We start from the raw sequence: 24,865 nt of genomic DNA, 5'->3' as shown, positions 1-24,865 counted from the left end.
CGGCTCCCCCCCCCCCTTTTTTTTTTATAGTAAAGGTGGAAATTTATTGAAGAACAAGTACAGACTCCCAGGTGGGGAGAGAGAGGGAAAGAGTCCCACTGAGTCCCTTTTCCCTACAGTTTATAAAGGCTGCAGATCTTTGTGCCTTGATACCCCCTCTGATTGGCCACTATTCCCTTAGCTTGGTTACTACAGCAACTCCTGAGCTTAAGCCACACATGAAGTTCCCTCCTTCTTCTTGTGGCTTCCCTTTTTACTGTAAAAAAAAAAAAAAAAGTTGTCAATCTAATGGTTTTTCTTTTGAAGGCAATTAATACTCTTTTTTTATGTTTTATTTTATTTTTTCCACTTTTTTATGTTTTAAACATTTTATTTTTAATTTCCTGCAGTTTCATTCTGATGGGTTTAGATATGGATTTTTAAAATCCTATTTGAGGTTTGTTGCACTTGGAATTTGCGGCTTAATGTATTTCATCTACTTTTTAAGATCCTCAGCCATAATCTCTTCACATATTGTTTCTATCCTATTATTTCCCTCTGTCTGGGCTCTAAATAAAGGTGTGTCAGACTTTCTCACAGTATCCTCTATGTCTCTAACCTTCTCTTAGGTTTTTCATCCCTTTTATTGTCATTATGAGAGAGAAAAAAACATAGATTTGTTGTTCCACTCATGGCTGATTTCGTCTTTGTATGTGCCCTGACCAGGATGGAGCCTGCAACCTGCCACAACCTTGGCATACTAGGAAGTCACTCTAATCAACTGAACTACTCAGCCAGGGCTTTCTTCTGTTCTTTCTTTTAAATCACTTATTTGATTCTCAGTGTAGTCTAACTTGCTGTTATACCCATCAATTGGTTCTTAATTTTGGTTTTTGAATATTTGGGGTCAGGATTTTCTACTTCCAGTTTACCCTACTCTTAGGTTTTCCCTAAGAGTGCTGCCTTCCAGGATCATAACCCAAAACAGGATGGTGGTTTACCAGGATTCTCACCTTTGGGGACATTTGGAGTCCAATTTGTCTCACTTGCCCCTCACAGCCCATTTTCTTCCACCGGTTCCCGGTCAGCAAATGACCTCAAGGTAAAAGCAGTCCCACTGCTGACCTCAACTTTGTCTTTCTGCCCTTTCATGCTCTAACACCAATAATTCCTCACACTTGTACTACTTCTTGATCTTTTAAAAAATATTTTTATTGATTTTGAGAGAGAGAGAAGGGAAAAGGAAAAATGGGGGGCTGGAGAGAGGGGGTGGGATATGATGCCTCCTGCACATCCCAGGGATCCAGCCTGCAACCGGGGCATGTACTCTGACTGGAAATTGAACTGACAACCTTGCAGTGCATGGGACGACTCTCAACTTACTGAGCCACACTGTCCAGGGCTTGATTTTTAAAAGCATTTAATCCAACGTTTTTAGTTGTCTTCAGCTTAGAAATTAGACAAATTATTTAATCAAACATTATTGATGGAGGAGCTCAATTATTAAATTAGATATCTAGCCCAGTCATTTCTCCTGAACTCCAGTTCCACTAATCCAATGACCTATTGGACACTTCCATTTAGGTTTCTACAGGCACCTCAGACCTAACAAACTAAAATTGTTAACATCTCCCAAAAACCTGCTTCTTCAGCTTCTCAAAGATGGTTCAGTGTCACCTAGACTTCGGTTATTTGTATATTGTCTTCTCTTCCTGAAGTTTAATTGATTCTACTTACAAAAAAATCTCCCTATACTTAAAAATTTATGCATTAAAAATTTAAGAGGGTAAAAAACAAGGAGAAAGAACTAAAAGAACCAAAAAATTTTTAAGAGAATAGATCTCATGTCAGTGTTCTTTTACTTTTTTTTTTTTTTTTTTTTGCTTAAAAGCTTGGGCTGACCTGGTCCTTACGGGCCCTGCTCTGAGGCTCCTGGGAGCTCAGTCCCCACTCCTGCTCTGACCCCATCTTCCCACAAACCTGGAGCCTGCTGCATTTGCCTGCCCACTGCCCTGCTTGGCACCTACCCCACTGACCTTCCCCAGTATTTCCTCGAGGACTGTGGTCTGGGGGTTGGGGTGGGGCTCTCATGATGACTTGTTTACAGCAGGGTGTGACTCAGTAAAGAGATTTTTTTTCAAAAAAAAAAAAAAAAGCTTGGACTGGGTGTGGTGTCTGCCCTCTGATAGAGGGACAGACACAGAGCTCATGTCAGTGTTCTTAACATACACAAACACAAAAGATACAAGAGCTCTGGCCAGTGTGGCTCAGTTGGTTGGAGGGTTCCCCTGTGCACTGAAGGGTCTTGGGTTCAAGTCCCAGTTAGAGCACATACCCAGGTTGGGGGTTTGATCTCTGGTGGGGAGGCAACCAAATGATTTCTCTCTCTCTGTCTGTAAAATAAATTTTTAAAAAATCCTCAGGTGAGGATTAAAAAAAAAGACACAAGGAAACTTTTGGAGGTGATAGATATATTTGTTACCTAGACATGGTGGCAATATTTTCACAAGTATATACATATGTCCATACTAATCTAATTGTATACATTAAATATATAGTTTATGGTGTATCAATTATACCTCAACAAAACTGTTTTTTAAAAACCTCCCTAGTAAGAAAGTTGAAGTAATGTTAAGCTATGTCCTTCAAGCAATTTTATATTGTCTATGAACTTTCTGTTCTGTGATCTCTACGACAGTTTGCCTGGTAGTGTATGTGGAGGCTAATATTTCATCAAGGAAACTTTCTACATTCGCCAAACTTTTTAAAATAAATTTTTAAGTGGCTTGCTGCATATCAATAAAAAATTGACACATTAAAACAAAACAAAACAAAAATCACCCTGCTGGGCTGGTGTGGCTAATTGGTTGAGCATCAACCCAGGAATCAAGAGGTCACCAGTTTGATTCCCAGTCAGGACACATGCCCAGACTGTAGGCTTGATCCCCAGTAGGGGGCGTGCAGGAGGCAACCAATCAATGATGTTTCTCTCTCATCAATGTTTCTACCTCTCTAAACCTCTTCCTTCCTCGTTTTCTAAAAAATCAATAAAAACATATTTTTAAAAAAATCACCCTGGTTAGTGTGGCTCAGTTGGTTGAGCTTCATCCAGTACACTGAAAGGTCGCTGGTTTCAGGTCACATGCCCAGGTTGTGGGTTCAGTAGCTGGTTGGGGTGCATGCGGGAAGCAACCAATCGATGTTTCTCTCTCTCTCCCTTCCTCTCTCTCTCTAAATCAATAAAAACATATAAAAAATTTTAAATCTCCCAATCTCCCATCTGCCTTTATAGTCTCTGTAGCTCCCCTTATGGGACCAAGACAAGCCTGTCACACAAAAGCTTGCCTAAGTTGCCATGTGCTGCCCTTTCTTGCCTCTCCTCCTCATTCATTCCTACGTGAACACACCTTACATCACAGGTCAGGATTGAAAACATAAACTCCTACTGCAGCCAGTAATGCCAATGAGTGAACAGGGTGGAAAAGAGCCATCATGAACTAAACATCTCAAGGAGGTCATGGATACTGGTTGCAGCTGATTGATCATGGATAGATGCAGGACATATATTATCAGCTCTCCAATATTTCAAGACAAGTCAGAACACCAAACATTCATGTGCCATCTACTGATTTTTTTTTTATTTATTTTAGAGAACGAGGAAGGGAGAGAGAGAGAAAGAGGGGAGCATCAATGTCAGAAAGAAACATCCAACAGTTGCCTCCCGACCCGGGATTAAACCTGAAACCCAGGAATGGAACCTGAGACTCACCCTTCAGTGTCCGGGCAGACCCTACAAGCAAGTGAGTCACATCAGCGATGGCCCATTTTTAAGTTTGGGCTATTAAATAGAGAGAAAATGCAGGCCAAACAAAATGTGCCTGCCATCCTAAGTTGGGCTACGACACCCAATATTTCTAACCATAGAAATATTCAAAATTCTCCTAAAATTCTTTATATAGAAAACATACTTCAGTTTCTGCTCTCTCTACACAGAATACTTTTCTCATCCTTCTACCCTTGTTGAAATATTTCTCCTTGAAGTTTTTCCTGGTCCCAAGGCAGGCAGAAGAATAGTTTTCATCTGGACCTCTGCTTAATTTATCTGTCTCTATATTGTCGTGCTTAACGATGCTACGTTATGACTGTCTGTCCCAAATAGAGCTCTTGAGGTACAGGCTCTCTACCTACTTCTCTTTTTGCCCTTAGCAAAAGGGGTGCCTGCTGCCAGGACGATGCGCCCTGAGATTCTAGCTGGCGCCTAACCCTTATTAGGTCCCCCGCAACTGTTTGCAAGCCTTGGGTCCTGGCCTGGGCGCCGGGTTGGAGAGCTTGGTGGCCCAATACCGTCAATGACGCCCACTGACCACTAGAGGGCAGACTGGTTCTACAGCGATCCGGTCTAGCCGCCCAGCCGTCAAGTAAGGACGCCCAAACCTTCCCCTCCGCTGGTCACTTCCAACACTAGTTCTCGCCGCCACCACGAAACCCATTTTAGCAATCCTTCTCAACACGACACACACAGTTACATTCCCGGAGCGGCCCGGAGGTCACCCCTCTTCCCTCTCCAACCACCCGCACGCTCCCTCCTCGGCCTAATAACCCTTTAGGAACTAAAGAGCTAATTCCGCCCTCCCACCTGCCCCTGTTCTCCGCCGATCCCTTTAACGGGGGTGGAGGGGCGTCCTGGAGGGTCTGGGTCATCAGGACCCTGGGGTTCACCTACTTGAACGTCTTTTCCAGAAACCCCTCACTCCCAGACACACACATCGCACACGCACACCTTCTCCTGCCGAGATCCCGGACCAGCACCTCCTTCCTCCCCAGGCGGAACCCGGGAGGAGGGGAGGGCAGAGGCCCCCGGGGGTCCCACACGCTTCTCCGTTCAGTCCTTCCGCGCGGCCGCCTCTCTGAGCCGGCGGGCGGGCGGGCGTTGGGGGGTCAAGGAGCCGGCAGAGGGACCGGGGGACAGCGCTCAGGCTCTGGGCGCTGGCGAGCCCGCGGCTTGGGGGCGGGGAGGAAGGAGTTAAAGGTCCGGATTGGCTCGGCTGATACCGAGTCTGGGAGGGGAAGAGTCCGGGAGGGAGGGGTAGGAGCTTGGCTCGGGTCCTCCCCTGTCCCCCCCCCGGACAGCCGGAGACTTGGGCCAGCCGGACGCCTCTCCTGGCAGACTCGCTGGGGCCGCGCTCCCGCACGCACAGCGCGCACTCCCCTTTTTCCTCCCTCGTGCCATCTCCTACCTTCTCCCCTGACCCAGCGAGCGCTCCTTCTCTCTCTCTCTCTCTCTCTCTCTCTCTCTCTCTCTCTCTCTCTCTCTCTCTCTCTCACACACACACACACAACTAGCTCCCTCCGGCCCCCTCCGCTCGGGCTCCCCTTCTCGCGCCCACCTGCTCGCAGCGCCCTCCCCGCACCTCGCCGTCGCGGCTGTCCGGGTCCGCCCTCCCGCCCGCCCCGCACCGTGACCGTGACTTAGCCGCTGGAGGGGACGGAGCTCCGCGGGGCGAGCGCCCTCGCCCGCTCCACCGCACTCCCGCCGGGGCGCGCCCTGAGCGCGAGGGGACCGCGGAGGCCATGGTGGGAGCCCCCGCCCGCCGCGGCGCCCGCTGAGGCCATGCCGCGCCCCGGGTGCCCCGCCGGCGCCCGCTCGCGCCTGTGGCTGCTCCCGCCGCTGCTGCTCCTGTGGCTCCGGGGCAGCCACGCGGGCAACTTGACGGTGGCCGTGGTGCTGCCGCTCGCCAACACCTCGTACCCGTGGTCCTGGGCGCGCGTGGGCCCGGCCGTGGAGCTGGCCCTGGCGCGGGTGCAGGCGCGGCCCGACTGGCTGCCCGGCTGGACGGTGCGCACGGTGCTGGGCAGCAGCGAGGACGCGCGGGGCGTCTGCTCCGACACCGCCGCGCCCCTGGCCGCCGTGGACCTCAAGTGGGAGCACGCGCCCGCCGCGTTCCTGGGCCCCGGCTGCGTGTACGCCGCCGCCCCGGTGGGGCGCTTCACCGCGCACTGGCGGGTGCCGCTGCTCACGGCCGGCGCCCCGGCGCTGGGCTTCGGGGCCAAGGACGAGTACGCGCTGACCACGCGCGCCGGGCCCAGCCACGCCAAGCTGGGCGACTTCGTGGCGGCGCTGCACCGACGGCTGGGCTGGGAGCGCCGGGCGCTCGTGCTCTACGCCTACCGGCCGGGCGACGACCAGCCCTGCTTCTTCGTCGTGGAGGGGCTGTACCTGCGGGTCCGCGACCGTCTCAACATCACGGTGGACCACCTGGAGTTCGCCGAGGGCGACCGCGACCACTACGCCAAGCTGCTGCGCACCGTGCAGCGCAAGGGCCGAGGTGAGAGGCGCACGGGGCCCAGAGCCCCTCGAACCCCCGGGAGGTTCCTGGACGTCCTGTTTCTTCCTCCTCCATCTCCTCCTCCTCCTCCTCCTCCTCCTCCTCCTCACGTTCCTGTCTCAGCCTCCCCGGCCTTTTCCAGCTCTGAGTTCCCATTTCCTTCTCCTTTTCCAGCCCCTTCTCTTCCCGGTCCCGTGGCCCTCTCCCTTCCCACCTACCCCACTCCCCCACCTCCTTCCTGCCCTCCAGCTCCTAGCGAGTTCACGGCGGGAAGGGGTGCCTGCTGCCACCCTGACACGCAGTAGGTTCCTGGCTTAGTTCCCATCCCTTTTCTCTCGCCCATTTTCTCTCTTCCCAACAGCCTGGCTCCTTCCTCCATCTTCTCCTCCCATTGCTCCCACACACCAGCTCCTCTCCAGGCCCCTCTCCAGCTGGCCTTCCTCTCCTTCCGCCCCCCCTCCTGACCGACCTCCCCCCCTCTGCTCCCTTCTCCCTCCCACCTCCACCTCCTGCCCTTCTCCATCTTTCTCCCGCCACAGCCTGTACCGAGGCAGGAGGTCCACCCAACCTACCACAGGGTCTCTGAACGACCCCCTGGGTGCCCCAGCTTCCCTACCTGGAGAGTCTCCCCCTCCCCAACACCTGGGCTTTTCTCTCTGACCCTCCTCCTTCCCCCCAGTCATCTACATCTGCAGCTCCCCGGATGTCTTCAGAACCCTGATGCTTCTGGCCCTGGAAGCTGGCCTCAGTGGGGAGGACTATGCTTTCTTCCACCTGGATCTCTTCGGGCAAAGCCTGCAAGGTGCACAGGGCCTTGGTTCCCGCAGGCCCTGGGAGCGCGGGGATGGACAGGATGTCAGTGCCCACCGGGCCTTTCAGGTGAGTGCCAGGGGGTGGGACTCTCAACTGGTGACACGTAGTTTCTGGGCACTGGGTCCTGCATTATCTGAAATGATTCTAGAGAAGAAGTTCTTTCTTTCTTTTTAAAATATATTTTATTGATTTCAGAGAGGAAGGGGGAGAGAGATAGAAACATCAATGATGAGAGAGAGTCATTGACCAGCTGCCTCCTGCACGCCCCCTACTGGGGATTGAGCCCACAACCTGGGCATGTGCCCTGACCCGGAATCAAACCTGGGAGACTTCAGTGGGCAGGCCCACGCTCTATCCCAGCGGTTCTCAACCTGTGGGTCGAACGACCCTTTCACAGGAGTCGCCTAAGACCATCCTGCATATCAGATGTTTACATTAGATTTATAACAGCAGCAACATTACAGTTATGAAGTAGCAATGAAAATAATTTTATGGTTGGGTCACAACATGAGGAACTGTATTTAAAGGGCCAGAAGGTTGAGAACCACTGCTCTATCCACTGAGCCAAACCGGCCAGGGCAGAAAAGGAATTCTTGATGCTCACAGGGAGTTAGGTGACGGAGCGCAGGGGCCTGGGTCTAGAGGTGTATGGAGGGACAGGGGGCTCAGAGCTGGAGGGTAAAAGGATGTGTGCGTAGGCTTGAGGTGGAAGGATGTCCAAGTCCCGCAGACTCACTGGACTGGGAGAAGCCCTCCCTTTGGGTCCCCTGCTTTGGAGCAGTCAGCACCTCACCCAGGATATGGGGTCCAGTTTGACCTTAAGCTGAGCAGAGATGCAGCTCTGGGAGGTGGGTCCCAGGCTACTGGGAAGGTGGATCAGCTCCCAGCTCACCCCTCTCCACTGACCCCTTCCTCAGGCTGCCAAAATCATTACGTACAAAGAGCCAGATAACCCTGAGTACGCGGAATTCCTGCAGCAGCTGAAGCACTTGGCTCATGAGCAGTTCAACTTCACCCTGGAGGACGGCCTGGTAGGACGGGGCCCTGGGACCCTCCACTGTGGACCTCCAGCCCCCCCTCCATGGCCCCCTGCCAGTCTCCACCCTGTCCTCTCAGCCATCCCAGGATCCCCAGGCCTCCCCTTCGTTCCCTGCCCCTTGTTTCTGTATCTCTGGGGGTTGGGAGGTGGCGCTGACCAGTTCAACCTCCGAATCTCAGGTCCTCACAGTCAAAGGGGAGTGATCTGTCCTGCCCCCCCTGCCCAGGGGCATGCGAAGCGGTGGTCTATGCAGAGGCATCTTATCCATAGCAAAACCTTGCTGTCCTGTGGGGATGTTTTCTCCCATCCCTTCCCAGCTCCCAGCACTCCCAGTGCCTCCCCCCAGCACCCACTGTGTGCCCTCCACATCCCACCCAGTGAGGCTCCGCTGTCCCCGCAGGTGAACACCATCCCCGCGTCCTTCCACGACGGGCTCCTGCTCTTCGTCCAGGCGGTGACAGAGACCCTGGCCCATGGGGGAGCCGTCACCGACGGGGAGGGCATCACCCAGCGGATGTGGAACCGGAGCTTCCAAGGTCAGGGCCTGGAGGTGGCGAGAACGGCCTGCCTGGGACTGCGCCGGGCGGGAGGCCGTGGGGAGCCGCTAGTCCTGCCGCACGGCAGTCCCTCGCCCCCGCCAGTCTCCCACAGCTTCCTGTAGGCCCTCCTGCCCTCCTGCCCTCTCTCCCGAGCTCCATCAAGAAATCCTTCTGAGTATCCAGCGCCCATCAGTCCTGTGGCTGAAGCGTCTGTCCCTTTTATTATCATTCCGTATGTGTGTGTGTGTGTGTGTGTGTGTGTGTGTGTGTGTGTTTGGAGGGCAAGGCAGAGACAATCAAGGGATCAGATGAGGTGTGTGTGCATGTGGGGGGGGGGTCCCTGAACTTTCTTCCACTCCCTCAAAACACAGCCATCTTCCTCCACGCCCCCAGGTGTGACAGGACACCTGAAAATCGACAGCAATGGAGACCGAGAGACTGACTTCTCCCTCTGGGATATGGATCCTGAGACTAGTGCCTTTCGGGTAAGGCTGTGCCCGAAGACAATGCCAACTGAGAAAGACACCTCACCCCTCTTCTCCCGGCCTTCCCCGCCTCCCCCCCCCCCCCGCCCCCCAGCCCTGGCAGGGCATCTGTCTACTCTGAAGTTACCTACTATGCTTGTCACTGATGGAGAGCCCTGGATTAAAGCTCTAGTGGGGGGATCAACCAGAATGATAGGGACTCACAGGCATTACCCTTGGGGAACCCCATGTCTGAGGAGGGAGCACAGCCCTGCCCTCAGGAAGTCCAGTGTCTCCTAAGGTCACAGAACCCCTCCCACAGAGACGGGCAGCTCAGAGCCAAGGTGAACACACACTGTGTTTGTTATTCCACTCTAATGACCTGGGGCACAGGTGTGGGGTCTCTGTGTCACTCACAGTAGGGGTTTGATACAGGGTTGACATCCCAGTTAAAGGGCCTGGAAGCAGAGATGGGGTAGGTGGGAGGCAGGACTACCCTACAGGACAGGAGGTCTTGCCCGCTCACCGTGCCTGCCCCCCCCCCCCCCATAGGTCGTCCTGAACTTCAACGGGACTTCCCAGGAGCTGGTGGCTGTGGCAGGGCGCACACTGCACTGGCCCCTAGGATACCCGCCTCCTGACATCCCCAAGTGCGGCTTTGACAACGAGGACCCCGCCTGCAACCAAGGTGCCTGCCCCTTGCCATCCAGATCTCCATTCTGAGACACTGCTCCCCTCCCCCCACACTGAGAGTTTTCTGGAAAGACTCCTGCCTTTTCCTTCCTTCATCCATCATCCGAGTGCACTGGCTGACCGTTAGAAGGCACTCCTCCTGCTGTCTAACCGAACTCTTTCTTGCTGCAACTCGCACTCTCTCCCACAGCCCACTTTTCCACCCTGGAGGTGCTGGCACTGGTAGGCAGCCTCTCTCTGCTCAGCATCCTGATCGTCTCCATCTTCATATACAGGTGAGCCTTGGGGTGAGGGTGGTGAGTGAGGCTGGGAGACCCGGAGAACCAGCCAGACTCGGGGGAGGCGGCAAGGATGCAGAGGGAAGGCAGGAAGGGTGCGGGCACAGCAGGGGAAGGCCGCTGGAGAAAAGAGACTAAAAGGCCTTAGGACACAAGGAAGAAGGGAGGAAACGGGTAGGGGTAGGAGTGCCCAGGGAGAGGGAGGTGATCCCAGACAGCAGGGGGGTGGGGGATGGAGTGGCCTCAGAAAGGCCTGGATCTTGGCCCAGGGGCCGGTTTGTCCCCCCTGCTCTTGCTGACGGGATGGAAGCAGTGGTTCGGACCCTTTGGGATCGGGCCCTGCTAGCAGGGCAGGCCGATGAGCCCTGTGCCTGCCTTCCAGTGGAGAAGTTAAGGATAGAGGGAGGGGAGAAAATCGGTGCTGGCTGATCACGTACTATGTAGAGACCCTCCCACACAACATCTCTTTTCATTCTTTGTTTTTTTTAAAATATATTTTATTGATTTTTTACAGAGAGGAAGGGAGAGGAATAGAGAGTTAGAAACATTGATGAGAGAGAAACATTGACCAGCTGCCTCCTGCACACTCCCCCACTGGGTATGCGCCCGCAACCAAGGCACATGCCCTTGACCGCAATCGAACCTGGGACCCTTGAGTCCGCAGGCCAATGCTCTATCCACTGAGCCAAACCGGTCAGGGCTCTTTTCATTCTTATAAATGTTAGGTTAGGTGGCTCAGGAGGCGGCGCAAGAAATAGAGTCCAGTGAATCAGAAAAGAAAGGAAAGGAAAAGGTTTATTCTGCGTCCCCGGGAGACCCACGTACCCCCAGGACAGGGCACGTGGATTCACCACGCCTTCTCCACCGCCTCCTGAGCCACCTAACCTAACAATAACAATGCTTTTGAAACAAATATCGAGGTTCCCCGTTTCCAAATGAGGACATTTGGACATGAAGACGTGAGACTCAAAGAAATAAAGTGACTGCCCCAAGTTCCCGGTGAGGCAGAAATTCACCCACACCTCCCGGCTTTCAGCCAGGGGCCATCCTGAGACCGGCCTCCAGAGCAGTGGGGCTGCTCTCGGCTCGGCTCAGGCAGTGGTGCCAGGGCTCTGGGAAGGGGGTATGGGTCAGAGCCTCCCCACGCGGGGTCAGGGGCTCAGAGGCCAGTGTCATGCCGCAGGAAGATGCAGCTGGAGAAGGAACTGGCCTCAGAGCTGTGGCGGGTGCGTTGGGAGGACTTGCAGCCCAGCAGCCTGGAGAGGCACCTCCGGAGTGCGGGCAGCCGGCTGACCTTGAGTGGGGTAAGAACGCTGGTATTGGGGGGGACTTGAGGGACAGCTGGGGATGGGGTGGGGGGAGGGCAGTGCCTGATGGGTCAGGGAGAGAGCAGGGTTCCAACCCCAGCTGTCTTCACTGTGTGACCTTGGGCAGGTCACGCCCCTCTCTGAGACGCTCAGATAGTGGTTACATCTAAGAGCCTCCGGTAGAGGCTTCTTCAAAGGTTGGAGATAGTCTATGTGACAGTACATTAAAGGGAAAAAGCAAGTGAGGGGCGGGTGTCATGATGTGGAAGGAGGCAGTGAAGACCAAGCTCAAGCCATTAGTAGGGAGAGCGGGGCCCATGGTGGGGCCCACGGGCTGACCGTCCCTCCTGCTCTCCCTCCCTTCAGAGAGGCTCCAATTACGGCTCCCTCCTCACCACAGAGGGCCAGTTCCAGGTCTTTGCCAAGACGGTGTATTATAAGGTGGGCCTGGGGCCTGGGGCCTGGGGCAGGCTGCTCTCTGACAGGACAGGGAGGGCCCGGGAGGCATGGTGGGCTGTGAGGAGCAGCTGCAGGTCCCATCTCCTCACAGTGACAGTCTCCATTCCTTGCCCAGGGCAACCTCGTGGCTGTGAAAAGTGTGAACCGTAAACGCATTGAGCTGACAAGAAAAGTCCTGTTTGAGCTGAAGCATGTAATGTAGGGGAGTGAGGCAGTGGCCTGCGGGAGCACCCCAGGGGGACAGGGGAGGTTGGCCAACAGCACTGCTTATGGAGGGACCTCAGGGTCGTCTGTAGCCCCAGGAGGGGCCCTGGCATGTTGCCCGTGGGAGGAGGGCGTCATGGATGGGGAAAGGACACCTGGACATGTCCTGGAGGAAGGTCCTCGAGGGGCCATACTTGACGCCCTGGGCGGGTGGAGGGCTTGGGAGGCAGGGGGAGTGGGGAGCAGATGTGGAGGGATGGTGGGCCACAGAACACGGGTGGGAATCACCAGGGAAGGCCCTAGAATGTCTGGAGAATAAATACAGAGTTAAGAAGAGTGAGTGGTCCTTGAGGGTGGGGGACAGCTTGAGGAGTGAGGTCTCTGTCAGGCTCCTGATGCTGGCTCCCACCTACAGATGCGGGATATACAGAATGACCACCTGACCAGGTTTGTGGGTGCCTGCACCGATCCCCCCAACATCTGTATCCTCACTGAGTACTGCCCCCGTGGAAGCTTGCAGGTGAGGGGACCAAGGGGAGTCAGGAAACCTGGGTCTAGCCCTGGCTCTAGCCCCGGGCAGGCCCTCTCTCTTTCTGACCTTTATTTGCCCCATCTGTAAAATGGGACGGGGGTGGGGGTGGGGGGGGGCGGGGAAGGGCAGTGGCACCAAAGTAAATACAAAGTTTCTCCTGTTCTGCCACTTGACGGCAGTAGGGCCCCTGCACTCCTCTCCGGGGGAGTCTGCAGGCCACAGGGCTGACTCTCACTGCCCAGTAGGACATTCTGGAAAATGAGAGCATCACCCTGGACTGGATGTTCCGGTACTCTCTCACCAATGACATCGTCAAGGTAGGTCCCGGAGAGCCCATTGGACGTGGGGGAGGCGTGCTTCTCTGGCCGGGGTTGTAAGTCCCCCTCATACCCCAGACCCCTGCCTCCTCGTTCTCCAGGGCATGCAGTTCCTGCACAGTGGGGCCATCTGCTCCCACGGGAACCTCAAGTCATCCAACTGTGTGGTAGACGGTCGATTTGTGCTCAAGATCACTGACTATGGGCTCGAGAGCTTCAGGGACCCAGAGCCTGACCAAGGACACACCCTCTACGCCAGTGAGCTCAGACCCACGCTGTCCCCAATCCTGACTGAAGGCCAGCCCAGCAGGGAGGCTGTGCCTGGTCTCGGATGGGCCTGAGCACGCACGCCTCTCCTGACTCTTGCTCAGCTCATTCACCAGTAGAACGAGCGAGGAGTCCGACGAAGTCTCCAGGCCTCGTCTAGCTCTAGCACTCGTTTGGTGTCTCCAAATCCGTCCCAGACCAACCTTCTAGCTCTAGCCTTGTTTCCCTTTAGCTTTGGGCCCTTCACCCTGTGACTCCTGCCCTCTGACCCGCAGAAAAGCTGTGGACAGCCCCCGAGCTCCTGCGAATGGCCTCACCCCCCGTCCGGGGCTCCCAAGCCGGTGACATCTACAGCTTTGGGATCATCCTTCAGGAGATTGCCCTGAGAAGCGGCGTATTCCACGTGGAAGGTTTGGACCTCAGCCCCAAAGGTAAGAGGACATGCCGTCCCCTAGCCCTGCCTCAGTCTCTACTTACCTCAGCCCCAGAGAGAGACGCCTGGAAATGCCACCACATCTTCCTCCTGCAAAGCCCAGCCACCACCCGTTGCTCCATTGTTGCCCGTGACCCTGAGGCATGACTGCCCCAAGCCCGGGTCCTGGCCTTCCCCACCCCATCTCTCAACAGGCCCTTGGCTGGCCCAGCCACTGAGCCCCTTTCTCCCCACCACACAGAGGTCATCGAGCGGGTGACTCGGGGTGAGCAGCCCCCGTTCCGGCCCTCCCTGGACCTGCAGAGTCACCTGGAGGAACTGGGGCACCTGATGCAGAGGTGCTGGGCTGAAGACCCCCAGGAGCGGCCACCCTTCCAGCAGATCCGCACGATGCTGAGAAAGTTCAACAGGTCGCTGGCCTTAGGCCTGGAGCACCCCCAGCCTCCTCTGTCCACCCCCCCCCCCCCCGCACCATATACCCCCCACTTAAGTCTCATCCCTGCCTGGCTCAGTTGGTTAGAGCATCGTCCCAATATGCCAAGGTTGTGGGTTCGATCCCCAGTCGGGGCACATACAAGAATCGACCAATGAACGTATAAATAAGTGTAACAACAAATTCTCTCCCCCCCACCCCCCGCCCATTCCTCTCTCTCTTTAAAATAACAAAGTCTCATCCCTGCAGTAGCTACTGCAGCACCACAGCCTCACAGCCCCCAACCCCACCCCCCGCACCGTGTGAATACCGAATGACCCAGATGTCCCCACCTCTCATCCCCCCTCTCCTCCCACAGCACCCCTCCCCACACCCCTCCTGCCCAGCCCCCAGGGCCCCTAGTCTTCCCTGGTGTGCAAAGTACACGGGGCCCCTCCCCTGCATGGGAGCTCCCAGCCCATCCTGTGAACTCCTTTGCCCAGGGTGCCACCCTGGGGCCCAGTGCCTCCAGATGCACCTCGGAGCCTGTGTGCCCTCCTGCTGCGTTCTCAGTCCATCCGAGTCCCTTCCCACCTCTTCTGCCGCCTTCTAACTCACTGTTCCAACAAAATAGCTGTGCCTGAAGCTTCATACTTGACCCTGGCATCTCAAAGATGACCCCAACGTACCTCCTACCCTTTCCCCCTGCCCTCCCATCCAGCGGTGCCCCTCATCCCCAGCCTTCTCCAGCATCCCCACTGCCGTTGGGAGGTGGGTTGGGAGCCTGGGTCCGTGGAGGCCTGGGGTGGGCGCACTCTCACCCCTGCCTGCTGCTCCCCGCCCCCAGAGAGAACAGCAGCAACATCCTGGACAACCTGCTGTCCCGCATGGAGCAGTACGCCAACAACCTGGAGGAGCTGGTGGAGGAGCGGACCCAGGCCTACCTGGAGGAGAAGCGGAAGGCCGAGGCCCTGCTCTACCAGATCCTGCCTCAGTGAGTGCCCGTGCCGGCGACGTGCCCTGCCACCCCGGTGCCAGCCCCACCTCACCCTCTGATCCCTGACCCCTCAGCTCAGTGGCTGAGCAGCTGAAGCGCGGCGAGACCGTGGAGGCCGAAGCCTTTGACAGCGTGACTATCTACTTCAGTGACATTGTGGGTTTCACAGCCCTGTCCGCCGAGAGCACACCCATGCAGGTGAGTCAGGGAGCGGCCACAGTGAAGGCCGAGCAGGTACCCTTGGTCCACCATCGCCATCCCGTAGGCCTGCCTTCTGGCTCCGCCTTGCACCCAAGCCCAGGTGGAGCCCTACTCTTCCTTTCCAGGTGGTGACGCTGCTCAATGACCTGTACACGTGCTTCGATGCCGTCATAGACAACTTCGATGTGTACAAGGTGAGGGTGTGAGCGTGGGTGGGAAGGGACAGGCGGACGCCGGGGCAGAGTCAGACAGAGGTGACGGGAAGGAGGAAGTAGAATCTTTGAAAGGAGACCAAGGTGCATGGGGAGAGAGAGCATCCATCACAAGGAGACCCAGGGGCAGGCAGAGAAACCGCGCGGGGAGGGGGATGGGGGGGTGGCGGATGAGGAAAGCCAGCGCCTGGCCTGGCGGGTGGGAGTCCAGAATGATAGTACACGCGGGGGTGGGGGCGGCCCAGGGAAGGGAATGTTCCAGCCTTCAGGTGCTGCACCCTCTCCCGCCCTCGCAGGTGGAGACGATCGGCGACGCCTACATGGTGGTGTCGGGGCTCCCGGTGCGGAACGGGCGGCTGCACGCCTGCGAGGTGGCCCGCATGGCCCTGGCGCTGCTGGACGCCGTGCGCTCCTTCCACATCCGCCACCGGCCCCAGGAGCAGCTGCGCTTGCGCATCGGCATCCACACTGGTGAGGCCCCCAAGGCGCGGGGAGGGGGCTCCCGAAGGCGGAGCTGCGGGGATGAGGCTCATTCCTCTGGCCTGAGATGCACCTCCTGCCTCTCCCAGAGCGCCCGAGCTCCGCCCTGTGGCCGCCCTCCATCCTCCTCCCTCCCTCCCCACCCCCCACCCCCCCCACCCCCCAACACCCTCCGGCCCCCTCGCTGACCGGCTTCCTCCCTCCAGGACCCGTGTGTGCTGGTGTGGTGGGGTTGAAGATGCCCCGTTACTGTCTCTTTGGGGACACAGTCAACACGGCCTCAAGAATGGAGTCTAACGGGGAAGGTATGGTGGCCCCTAAAGGGGATGGGAGGGCAGGGTGGCTGGAGCCCAGGAAAGTCGCCCGGACCGCTTGTGCCTGTCCCATCCCTGCCCCAGCTCCTAGCCCTCTCTCCTCCCAGCCTCTTGCTCCTAAGAGCTCAACCTGGGCAGATCCCCTTGCATCTAATCAGAGACTCAGATCCTAGCTGCCCTGCCTTTCCAAATGTTTGGAAAGTCTTTCCAGGCCATTGCTCGGCAGTTCCCAGCAGGAATCCCGCCTTTAGAAACCCTCTGCTCCCCGTGGGCGTGGTCAGGCACGCTCAGAGCTGCCCTCTGGGGTGTGGAGCTCCGCTCTACACCTAACCCAGCTGGGTATGGATTTGCTACACCATTGTGAGTCTCCGTGCTCCTCATCTGTAAAAATGAGAATAAATACCTGCCTCACTAGAGTTATATGAGGAAGCCGTAATACATGCGGAGCACATAACCGTCATTCAACTTTTCCGAGCCTCGGCTGTTTATCTGTAAAAAATGATGCCTGTCTCGGCTTGTAGAAAACCTAGCACAGCCCTGACACACAGTAGGTACCTAATAAACGCTTGCTCCCACCGCTTCCTTTGCTCCTGCTTCCTGTTGATCTTCTGCCTTCCTGCTGTATTCAACACAGTTTAACCCAGTGAACATTTATGGAGCAATCTGTGAGAGCCGGGCCCTGGGATACGAAGACCCAGACCCACAGTTGGCTGGAGCGTCCCTGTGGACCCCATCCAAGCCTCATGGCGGAAGAAGGGCTGGCTACTTGGGGCCAAGTGGGGCTCTGGTCCAGCAGATGTTCCCTGGGCACGGTGCTTGGGGCTGTCCGGGGAGGAGAGAGCCTCTCACTGAGATGCAGTTCTCAAGGAGCACATCCTCAGAAATGGTTAAACAGCAAAACAAGGCCACTGTGATGCAGACCCAGGGGTGGTGGGAGCGAGTTCAGAGGGAGATGGATAGAGAAAGGGTGTGGGGATACCCGGTCAGGAGTCAGGAGGCCGAGGTCTGACCGCAGCAGCCTGGGAAGATCTCCTCTAGGCCTCAGTGACCCCAGTGGGAAAACGAGGGTGGTGAGGTAGATAACTGACAGCAGTTGCTGATGGAGTGCTTCCCATGTGCCAGATTCTGTCCCCTTTTTGAAGGTTAAATGTAATCCTCACAGCGGGGCTTTGAGATGGGCGCTGTCCCTGTCAGCTCGCTACGGATTAGGAGAATGAAGCCCAGAGAGTTCGCATGACTTCCCCAAGCAGGCACTCACTCCGGCATTCAGACGGCAGAGCAGGGTCCAAACTCTGAGGTCCTGACCACTGTGCTAGACTGCCTAGAGCAGTGATGGCGAACCTTTTGAGTTCGGCGTGTCAGCATTTTGAAAAACCCTAACTTAACTCTGGTGCCGTGTCACATATAGAAATTTTTTGATATTTGCAACCATAGTAAAACAGATTTATATTTTTGATATTTATTTTATATATTTAAATGCCATTTAACAAAGAAAAATCAACCAAAAAAATGAGTTCGTGTGTCACGTCTGACACGCGTGTCATAGGTTCCCCCTCACTGCTCTAGAGGCTGGTGATGCGCGAGGGTGCTGTCCAATAGAACTTGCTGCAGTGATGAAAATGTTCTCTAATCTGAGCTGTCGCACATGGGAGCCTTTGTCACAGGGGCTATTGATCGCTTGAAATGTGGTCTTGAAACAGGCATTGAGTTTGTACCTGTATTGAGTTTTAATTAATTTAAGTGTAAAGGATGGATAGATCACACAGCTCTCAGGTGCCAGCAGAGAGGCCAGTGTGGTCAGACACCCCATGGAGAGGGTGGGACTCTGATTAGGAAGCTTCCCAGACCAGAAAGAAGGAGAGAGCATCTTTCTACCCCCACAGTCCCTGATTTCCCCTGGTCCCTTCTCTTGCATCCCTCACCTTCCCTTCTCCTTATCCTCCTCAGCCCTGAAGATCCACTTGTCCTCGGAGACCAAGGCTGTCCTGGAGGAGTTCGGTGGTTTCGAGCTGGAGCTCCGAGGGGATGTAGAAATGAAGGTAGAGAAGGAAGCCCCTATCGTCACCATCCCTTGGGGTCCCAGAGCGGGCTGCCCTCCCTCAAGCCCCTTCTCAAGCAGCCACTTCCACTCCCATCATTTGGCAGATGGGCTTGCCACTCCCCATCCCCACCCCCTCTTCTATTTCCCTCCAGGGCAAAGGCAAAGTTCGGACCTACTGGCTGCTGGGGGAGCGGGGGAACAGCACCCGAGGCTGACTCGCCTTCCCTCCTGGCCTCCCACACCTCCCTTCCTGCGCCAGAGGTGACAGCGAGGGTCCAGGCCTCACCCTCACCCACCGCAGCCCCACTGTTGCCAGAGGATCAAGAGAAGGGGTTTGAACAACTCAGGTGTGCTCACTGCAGTGGAGACCCCACATACCACCTCTGAAAGAGGACCTGTGTCGGGGGAGAGAACCCGGAGCTCACAGAACCAGAACAAAGCCCACCGCCACGCCCAGAGGGACCCACACCCCTTATCCACCCCGGGCCAAGCTGGGGTGTGGGTTCCTGGATCCTCCTGCCCCTCCTGTGCCCGCCTCCCTCCACCTGGCTACACTGTGACTTCTATGGGGAAGGGAAGAGCCATCTTAAGGGGAATAGCAAAAGGTTTTAGAGGTGAATCTGGGGGGGGAGCCCACAACTGCCACAAACACCCCCTATCTCCCACCACCCACCACTGGATACAGTGTGCAGGGGAGAGGCAAGGTATGGCGGGTCTGACCATTAAAATCAATCGTTATCCTAGTGACAGTGTCTCTTCTTGAGGGAGAGGGTTGCCGGAAAACACAGCCATGTTCTCCACCCTCTGTCAGATGAGACCTGCTTCTCAAGCTGGGAACAGCCGACGCATTGCCCAGGCAGCGCATGCATCACTCTTGATCCCAGGAACCATTTCCACCCTAAGAGTTCTTGAGCTTTTGTTTCTGTGGGCTTATCTACTGATATCTACTGTACAATAAATGAAAACAAGCCCTGTTAACTCATTTAAAATAACTATAATAAACCCATCACATGTTAGTAACTTTTTCCTGCTTTATCAAGCACATTCTTAGAGAAACTGGCAGCCCTGGCCAGTGTTTCTCAGTGGTTAGAGCATCAGCCCAGGCACCGAAGAGTCGAGGTCTCTGTCGAGGGCATGTTTCCTCAGGTGAGGAGTAACAAAAAAGAAGAGAGAGAGGGAGAAACTGTTTGTTTTTTAACTGGCAATAGGTGAAAATGAAGATTTCAGTGACTGGTTTGGTGCTACTGCCTTGATTTATGCTAAGATACCAGCAGTTTCTCTCTCTCTCTCTCTCTCTCTCTCTCTCTCTCTCTCTCTCTCTCTCTCACACACACACACACACACACACATTGCTTTTTCACACTCAGCGCAAATAACACAGTCCATAAGGCAAATCATGTACTAGTAGGAGCATGAAAATCAGAAGCAGGAAAAGGAGTGAGGACTGAATGGAGAGCTCTCACATCTTTTGCCCCAGGAGGCCTGGGAGCACAGAAAAAGGGATGGGGTGGGAACATATGGATCCCTTTTTAATTCCATTGAGGTTTCGGGATTGTCCGCATGTCTCTCCATTCCCATGCCAGTGTAGACAGCTGTGACTGATAGTTTGCAAAATGACTCTCCGCTGGGCTAAGGGCCCTCCTTGTCCCAGCTCCAGCAGCTCACCCCACCCCCTTCCTGAGAGGCAGGCAGGCAGGAATGCAGATGAGGGGGGAGAGGTGGCTACAGCTTCACCTCCCCCAAGGGGAAAGAAAGTGCCAGACATTTCTTCAGTACCATCCATCAAGTGCAGACAGGCCCTTCCTCCCACCTCCCCTCCCCAAGCCTCTTCCTGGAGCCCACACCCAGTGGGACCTGGAAGTAGGGGTGGGCAGCTTGGAGGTCTGCCTTCAGGGCAGTGCTCCCCGATACACAAGTGGTGGTCTGGGATGTGACCTTGTCCAGTGACCTTAATGTTCTGTGCTCCCTACCCACCCTTTTGGGCTTCAGTCAGCTTTGATTTATTGGGAGAGGCAGCTTGCATGGTCAAGTCCTCACCCTCTGCTGGAAGGCCTAACAGAAGGATGGTTGCCCTGGTAACCACAGCATACTCAACTTCCTATGGGCCCTGGTGACCATCTGACTCTCCTGCCCCCGTCGCCCCTCCCAAGGGTAGTAGACACCCCCAGAGCAGAGTGGATCTGCCAAGGAGGGCTAGGGCCTGAGATGTTGGGCATGGGGGCTGGGTACCTAAAGAGACTGGGCTTTGGGGAGGGGAGCGGGGAGCCCAATGACTGAGGAACTCCGGGAAGACAATTCTAGGAAATTGCCCGTCAGATCCTTCCGGGGTAGCCTGGCTCTGCTGCTGACGCTGGAGGGAGGGCCTGGGTGGGCGTCAGGAGAGGCCCTGGGAGTGGGTGATCTCTGCAGCTCGGGAACTTTCACTGCGACCGAGAAGATTTCCTTCCGGAGGAAGGTCCCTGAAGCCAGGAAGACCTGGGAAAGCCATTACCGAGAGGTGGGGGGTCCGACGTTAGAGAGCGTCTCTCCTCCAAGTCCGGGAGGCAGATCTGTGCCAGGAACCGCCGCCCGCAGGGAGGGGCAGTCTGGCCTGGCAGTTTCCCCGGCTGGCCCGCAGAGTAGGGCTGGGAGGGCCGAGTGGGCAACAGGGTTTCCCTGGAGTACAATAAGAACAACAACAGTAATCCTTGGCATTCAATTGTGCCTTGGAGTTGACAAAGGCTTTCACATACGTTAGCTCATCTGTCCACGTGACACCCTGGGAGGGGGGGCGCAGGCCGTGCAGCTGGGGGTAGGAAGGCCCAGCTGAAGTCCAGCTGTGGGTAGGAGGGCCCACGGTAGACTGTGTGCAAAGGGAACCCTCGCCCAACCAGCTCTGCACCAGACCAGGGCCTGGGAAAAAGTAGAGTTGACAAGACAAATACCCTCTTCCCCACCCCCTCCTTCTCTACGTCCAAGAGCTTGGGTAATATATCATAGCAGTACATTAAGTAATAATTTTTTAAACTTTTAAAAAATGTGTTTTTTATTGATTTGAGAGCAAGAGGAAGGGAGACATGAGAGAGCAATATCGGTTGAAAGAGAAACATTGATCAGTTGCCTCTTATAGGCACCGGGACTGACCATCCAACCCGAGTCTTGGGCATGTGCCCTGACCAGGAACCAAACTGGCGACCTTTTGCAGCAAGGGACGATGCTCAACTAACGGAGCCACTCCAGCCAGGGCAAGTAATACTTTAAAAATATATATGTTTATTTAAAAAAATGATTTCTACCTTCCTGGACAGATCCGTGGAATCTAATTAGCAGCAGAGGCCAGTTTTGCAGCCTGAAAGTCATTTTTAATTAAATTGCAGGAGCTGTAAAAATATAAAAACAAATAAATTAACCATAAAAAAATACCTAATGCTGTCCAGGAAGACTTAATCTCATTGAGTTGGAAGGCAAGCAGGGTTACAGGCGAGGTGTTTACCACCAAGATGAAGGAGTTAGGATGCTGATGAATTTGGTGATGCATCAAGCAGAGGCAAAGATGCTGAGGAGGAGGAGACCAAGGAAGACAAGAGGCGGTGGGCAGGAACACGTTTGACCGTAGTGCTAAGCCCAGGTTTAGTGAGGGGGTCCAGGTAGGAAAAATCCCACCCACTCAGTTCCCTATTACATGCATTGCATCATTGAGTGAGTGGCTGGGCTGGTTGTCCTTTAAGAACCTTTCCATCGCAAAGATTCCATAATCAAGTACATCTGTTAAACGCCTGAACTTGATGCAACTATCTCACTATTATTCTCTGCTTTTGGCTTTCAAATGTAGACTTCAGGAGGAGAGGGGTGGAAGAGATTAACCAAAGAACTTGTATCCCTATAATCATAATCCATGGACACAGACAATAGTGCAGGGGGACGGGGAGGGGAGACAGATGCAGGGTGGAGGGGGTCAGTGGGTGGAAATAGGGGACATCTGTAATACTTTCAACAATAAAGCTAATTTAAAACAAACAACAACAAAAAACAAATGTGGACTGCACACGGCATACTTTGCCTGCTGATATGTCCCATGAGCAGGTCAGCCCACAAAACTCCCAGCAGGGTAGAATACCGCATAGATCTCAGCGTTTGGAATTAGAGCAATTTCAAACATCTCTGAAGTGAGAGGCAGTATGATGTTGGATAAGAAGAGGCTAACTATGGAGACAGCCTGCCTGGATTCAAATCCCAGCTTTGCCCCTCATAATCCATGTAATCTTGGGCAAATTTCTCAACTCTGCTAAGTCTCAGCTTTCTGCTCTGAAACACGGGAACGATCTGAAGACCTATCTCGTAGGGTCGCTTTGAAGATTACATGAGTTAATTCTCCCCAATGCAAGCTTAGGATGCTGACTGGCAAGTGGTGAGAACTAGATAAGTGTTTGCTTGTTTATTGAGTCCACATCATGCAAACCATGACGCTACATGTAAGAAGTCCCTGCTGTCCACAGAAGAGCTGGAAGTGAAACACAGCACACAATTAGAACCCTCAGTGAGAGGTACTGGTAAGATCTAAAAATCTTAGAAGAGAAAGTAGAAGTTGTGCAGTCCAGCTGCCTATCCAAGCCCAACATCTTTCTTAAAATATCTGTGAATTCTTCCACGTTCTATTGGAAAACTTTCAGGAACTTGGAACTCAAACCAATCTATTTTTGAACAGCTGTAACTAGAATATTCTTCCTGACATAAGAAGATGGAGAGATTTCAATCATTAGAATTCCTTTTGAAGGAATCCTTTTGTTTATGGACAAGGGGGCTTGCCGCTTCAACTGCCATCTAAGGAAGGTGCGTCTTTGTTTTGCTGATGTTGGAACTGAGTTTTCATAGAAATTATGAGGCTCAGAATGAACTAAATTCATTTGTGCAGTAGTAAATATATCTAATAGAGACTTTTGTTATTTTTTTATAAATATTGTTGAAAGTATTACATATGTCCCCCTTTTTGTTTTCCCCATTGCCCTTTCCCCCCCCCTCTAATAGAGACTTTTTTAAATAACATATTTTTATTGATTTCAGAGAGAGAGAGGGAGAGATAGAAACATCAATGATAAGAGAGAATCATTGATTGGCTGCCTCCTCCACGCTCCCCTACTGGGGATTGAGCCCACAACCCAGGCATGTGCCCTTGACGGGAATCGAATCGAACCTAGGACCCTTCAGTCCGCAGGTCGATGCTCTATCCACTGAGCCAAACCAGCTAGGGCTCTAATAGAGATTTTCTTAAAAGACCAAAATCACCCAGCTGGTGTGGCTCAGTTGGTTGAGTGTCATCCCTTGCACCAGGAGGTTGCTGGTTCAATCCCCACCTAGGTCACATTCCTGGGTGTGGGCTCGATCCCCAGTGGGGGGCAGCCAACCAGCCAACCAGCCAACCAGCCAACCAGCCAACCAGCCAACCAGCCAACCGATGTTCCTATATCTCTCTCCCTGTCCCTTCCTCTCTCACTAAAATAAGTAAAAACATATTTTTTTAAAAAGAGGAAGACTAATGTCTTTGTTTTCTAGAATGACACGCACTTATATAATAAAGAGGCACAGAGAAGAAATTAAAGACACCTAAAATTCTACCATGGAGATATTTATTAACATTAAAAAATATTTTTATTGATTTCAGAGAAGAAGGGAGAAGGAGAGAGATAAAATATCAATAATGAGAGAGAGCCCTAGCCAGTTTGTCTCAGTGGATAGAGCATCGGCCTGCGGACTCAAGGGTCCCAGGTTCGATTCCGGTCAAGGGCACATGTCCGGGGTTGCGGGCTGGATTCCCAGTAGGGACATGCAGGAGGCAGCCAATCAATAATTCTCTTTCATCATTGATGTTTCTATCTTCCTCTCCCTTCCTCTCTGAAATGAATAAAAATCTATTTTAAAATAATAATAATAATGAAAGAAATATATATTTGTCTTCCCCTTTCTTATACAAAGTGTAGCATCTTAGTTCACTTAATATCTCGCTTTCCATATCTATTTAGAAAGAGCTTCCTTATTCCTTTTGCAGTTGCATTTTATTAATTTTGTGCATATACCATAATCTATTAACCTAGCTGGTGGACATTTACCTGTTTTCAAACTCTTGCTATTGTATACAATGTTTAATCTCATACCTACACCTCATGTCATGTCTGTCCCATGCAGAATACCTGCAAGATAAACTCCTAGGAGTGGGATTGCCCAGTCATAGGGTATACATATTTGTAGTTTTTATATCCATTCTAAAGTACCCCTTTATAGGGTTTACCAACCTGCACACCCACCAGCAATGCATGAGGGTAACTAATTCCCTAAAACTTTGACAACTGTTTTCAAATGTTGCCATTTTTGCCACCTTGACAGATGACAGGTGATGGCTCAGTTTGGTTTTATTTGTTCCATTTTTAAAAATTGAGGTAAAACATACATAGTAAAATGAACAACTCAACAAATTTTAACACATGTATGCAGTGCTCGCTTCAGCAGCACATATACTAAAATTGGAATGACACAGAGAAGGTTAGCATGGCTCCTGTGCAAATTCATGAAGTGTTCCATATATTT

The 24,865-nt window shown here is 53.7% G+C and overlaps 1 protein-coding gene and 1 pseudogene across 2 annotated transcripts; both read left to right on the top strand.

Moving 5' to 3' along the window:
• The first annotated feature begins 5,031 nt into the window (after positions 1-5,031).
• Positions 5,032-19,331, top strand: NPR1 (natriuretic peptide receptor 1). Of its 2 annotated transcripts, XM_059675367.1 has the most exons (22): positions 5,036-6,305; positions 6,985-7,184; positions 8,036-8,149; positions 8,558-8,693; positions 9,090-9,181; positions 9,713-9,848; positions 10,044-10,128; positions 11,315-11,435; positions 11,805-11,879; positions 12,013-12,090; positions 12,517-12,621; positions 12,879-12,950; positions 13,052-13,208; positions 13,493-13,648; positions 13,892-14,060; positions 14,910-15,056; positions 15,134-15,257; positions 15,386-15,454; positions 15,769-15,943; positions 16,159-16,257; positions 18,214-18,305; positions 18,460-19,331. In XM_059675367.1, exons 1-22 carry the CDS (start codon positions 5,591-5,593, stop codon positions 18,520-18,522), a joined length of 3,180 nt encoding a protein of 1,059 aa, XP_059531350.1. In that variant the 5' UTR covers positions 5,036-5,590; the 3' UTR covers positions 18,523-19,331. The 2 variants fall into 2 exon arrangements, with proteins under 2 accessions (XP_059531351.1, XP_059531350.1); XM_059675368.1 differs by lacking the exon at positions 16,159-16,257 and having other exon boundaries at positions 5,032-6,305.
• A 5,440-nt stretch (positions 19,332-24,771) lies between these two features.
• Positions 24,772-24,865, top strand: LOC132221507 (U6 spliceosomal RNA; annotated as a pseudogene).

This window comes from Myotis daubentonii, chromosome 18 (assembly GCF_963259705.1).
Source record: "Myotis daubentonii chromosome 18, mMyoDau2.1, whole genome shotgun sequence".
Lineage (NCBI taxonomy): Eukaryota > Metazoa > Chordata > Mammalia > Chiroptera > Vespertilionidae > Myotis > Myotis daubentonii.
The sequence above is the reverse complement of the archived record's forward strand: the minus strand, read 5'-3'. Positions and strand labels throughout refer to the sequence as shown.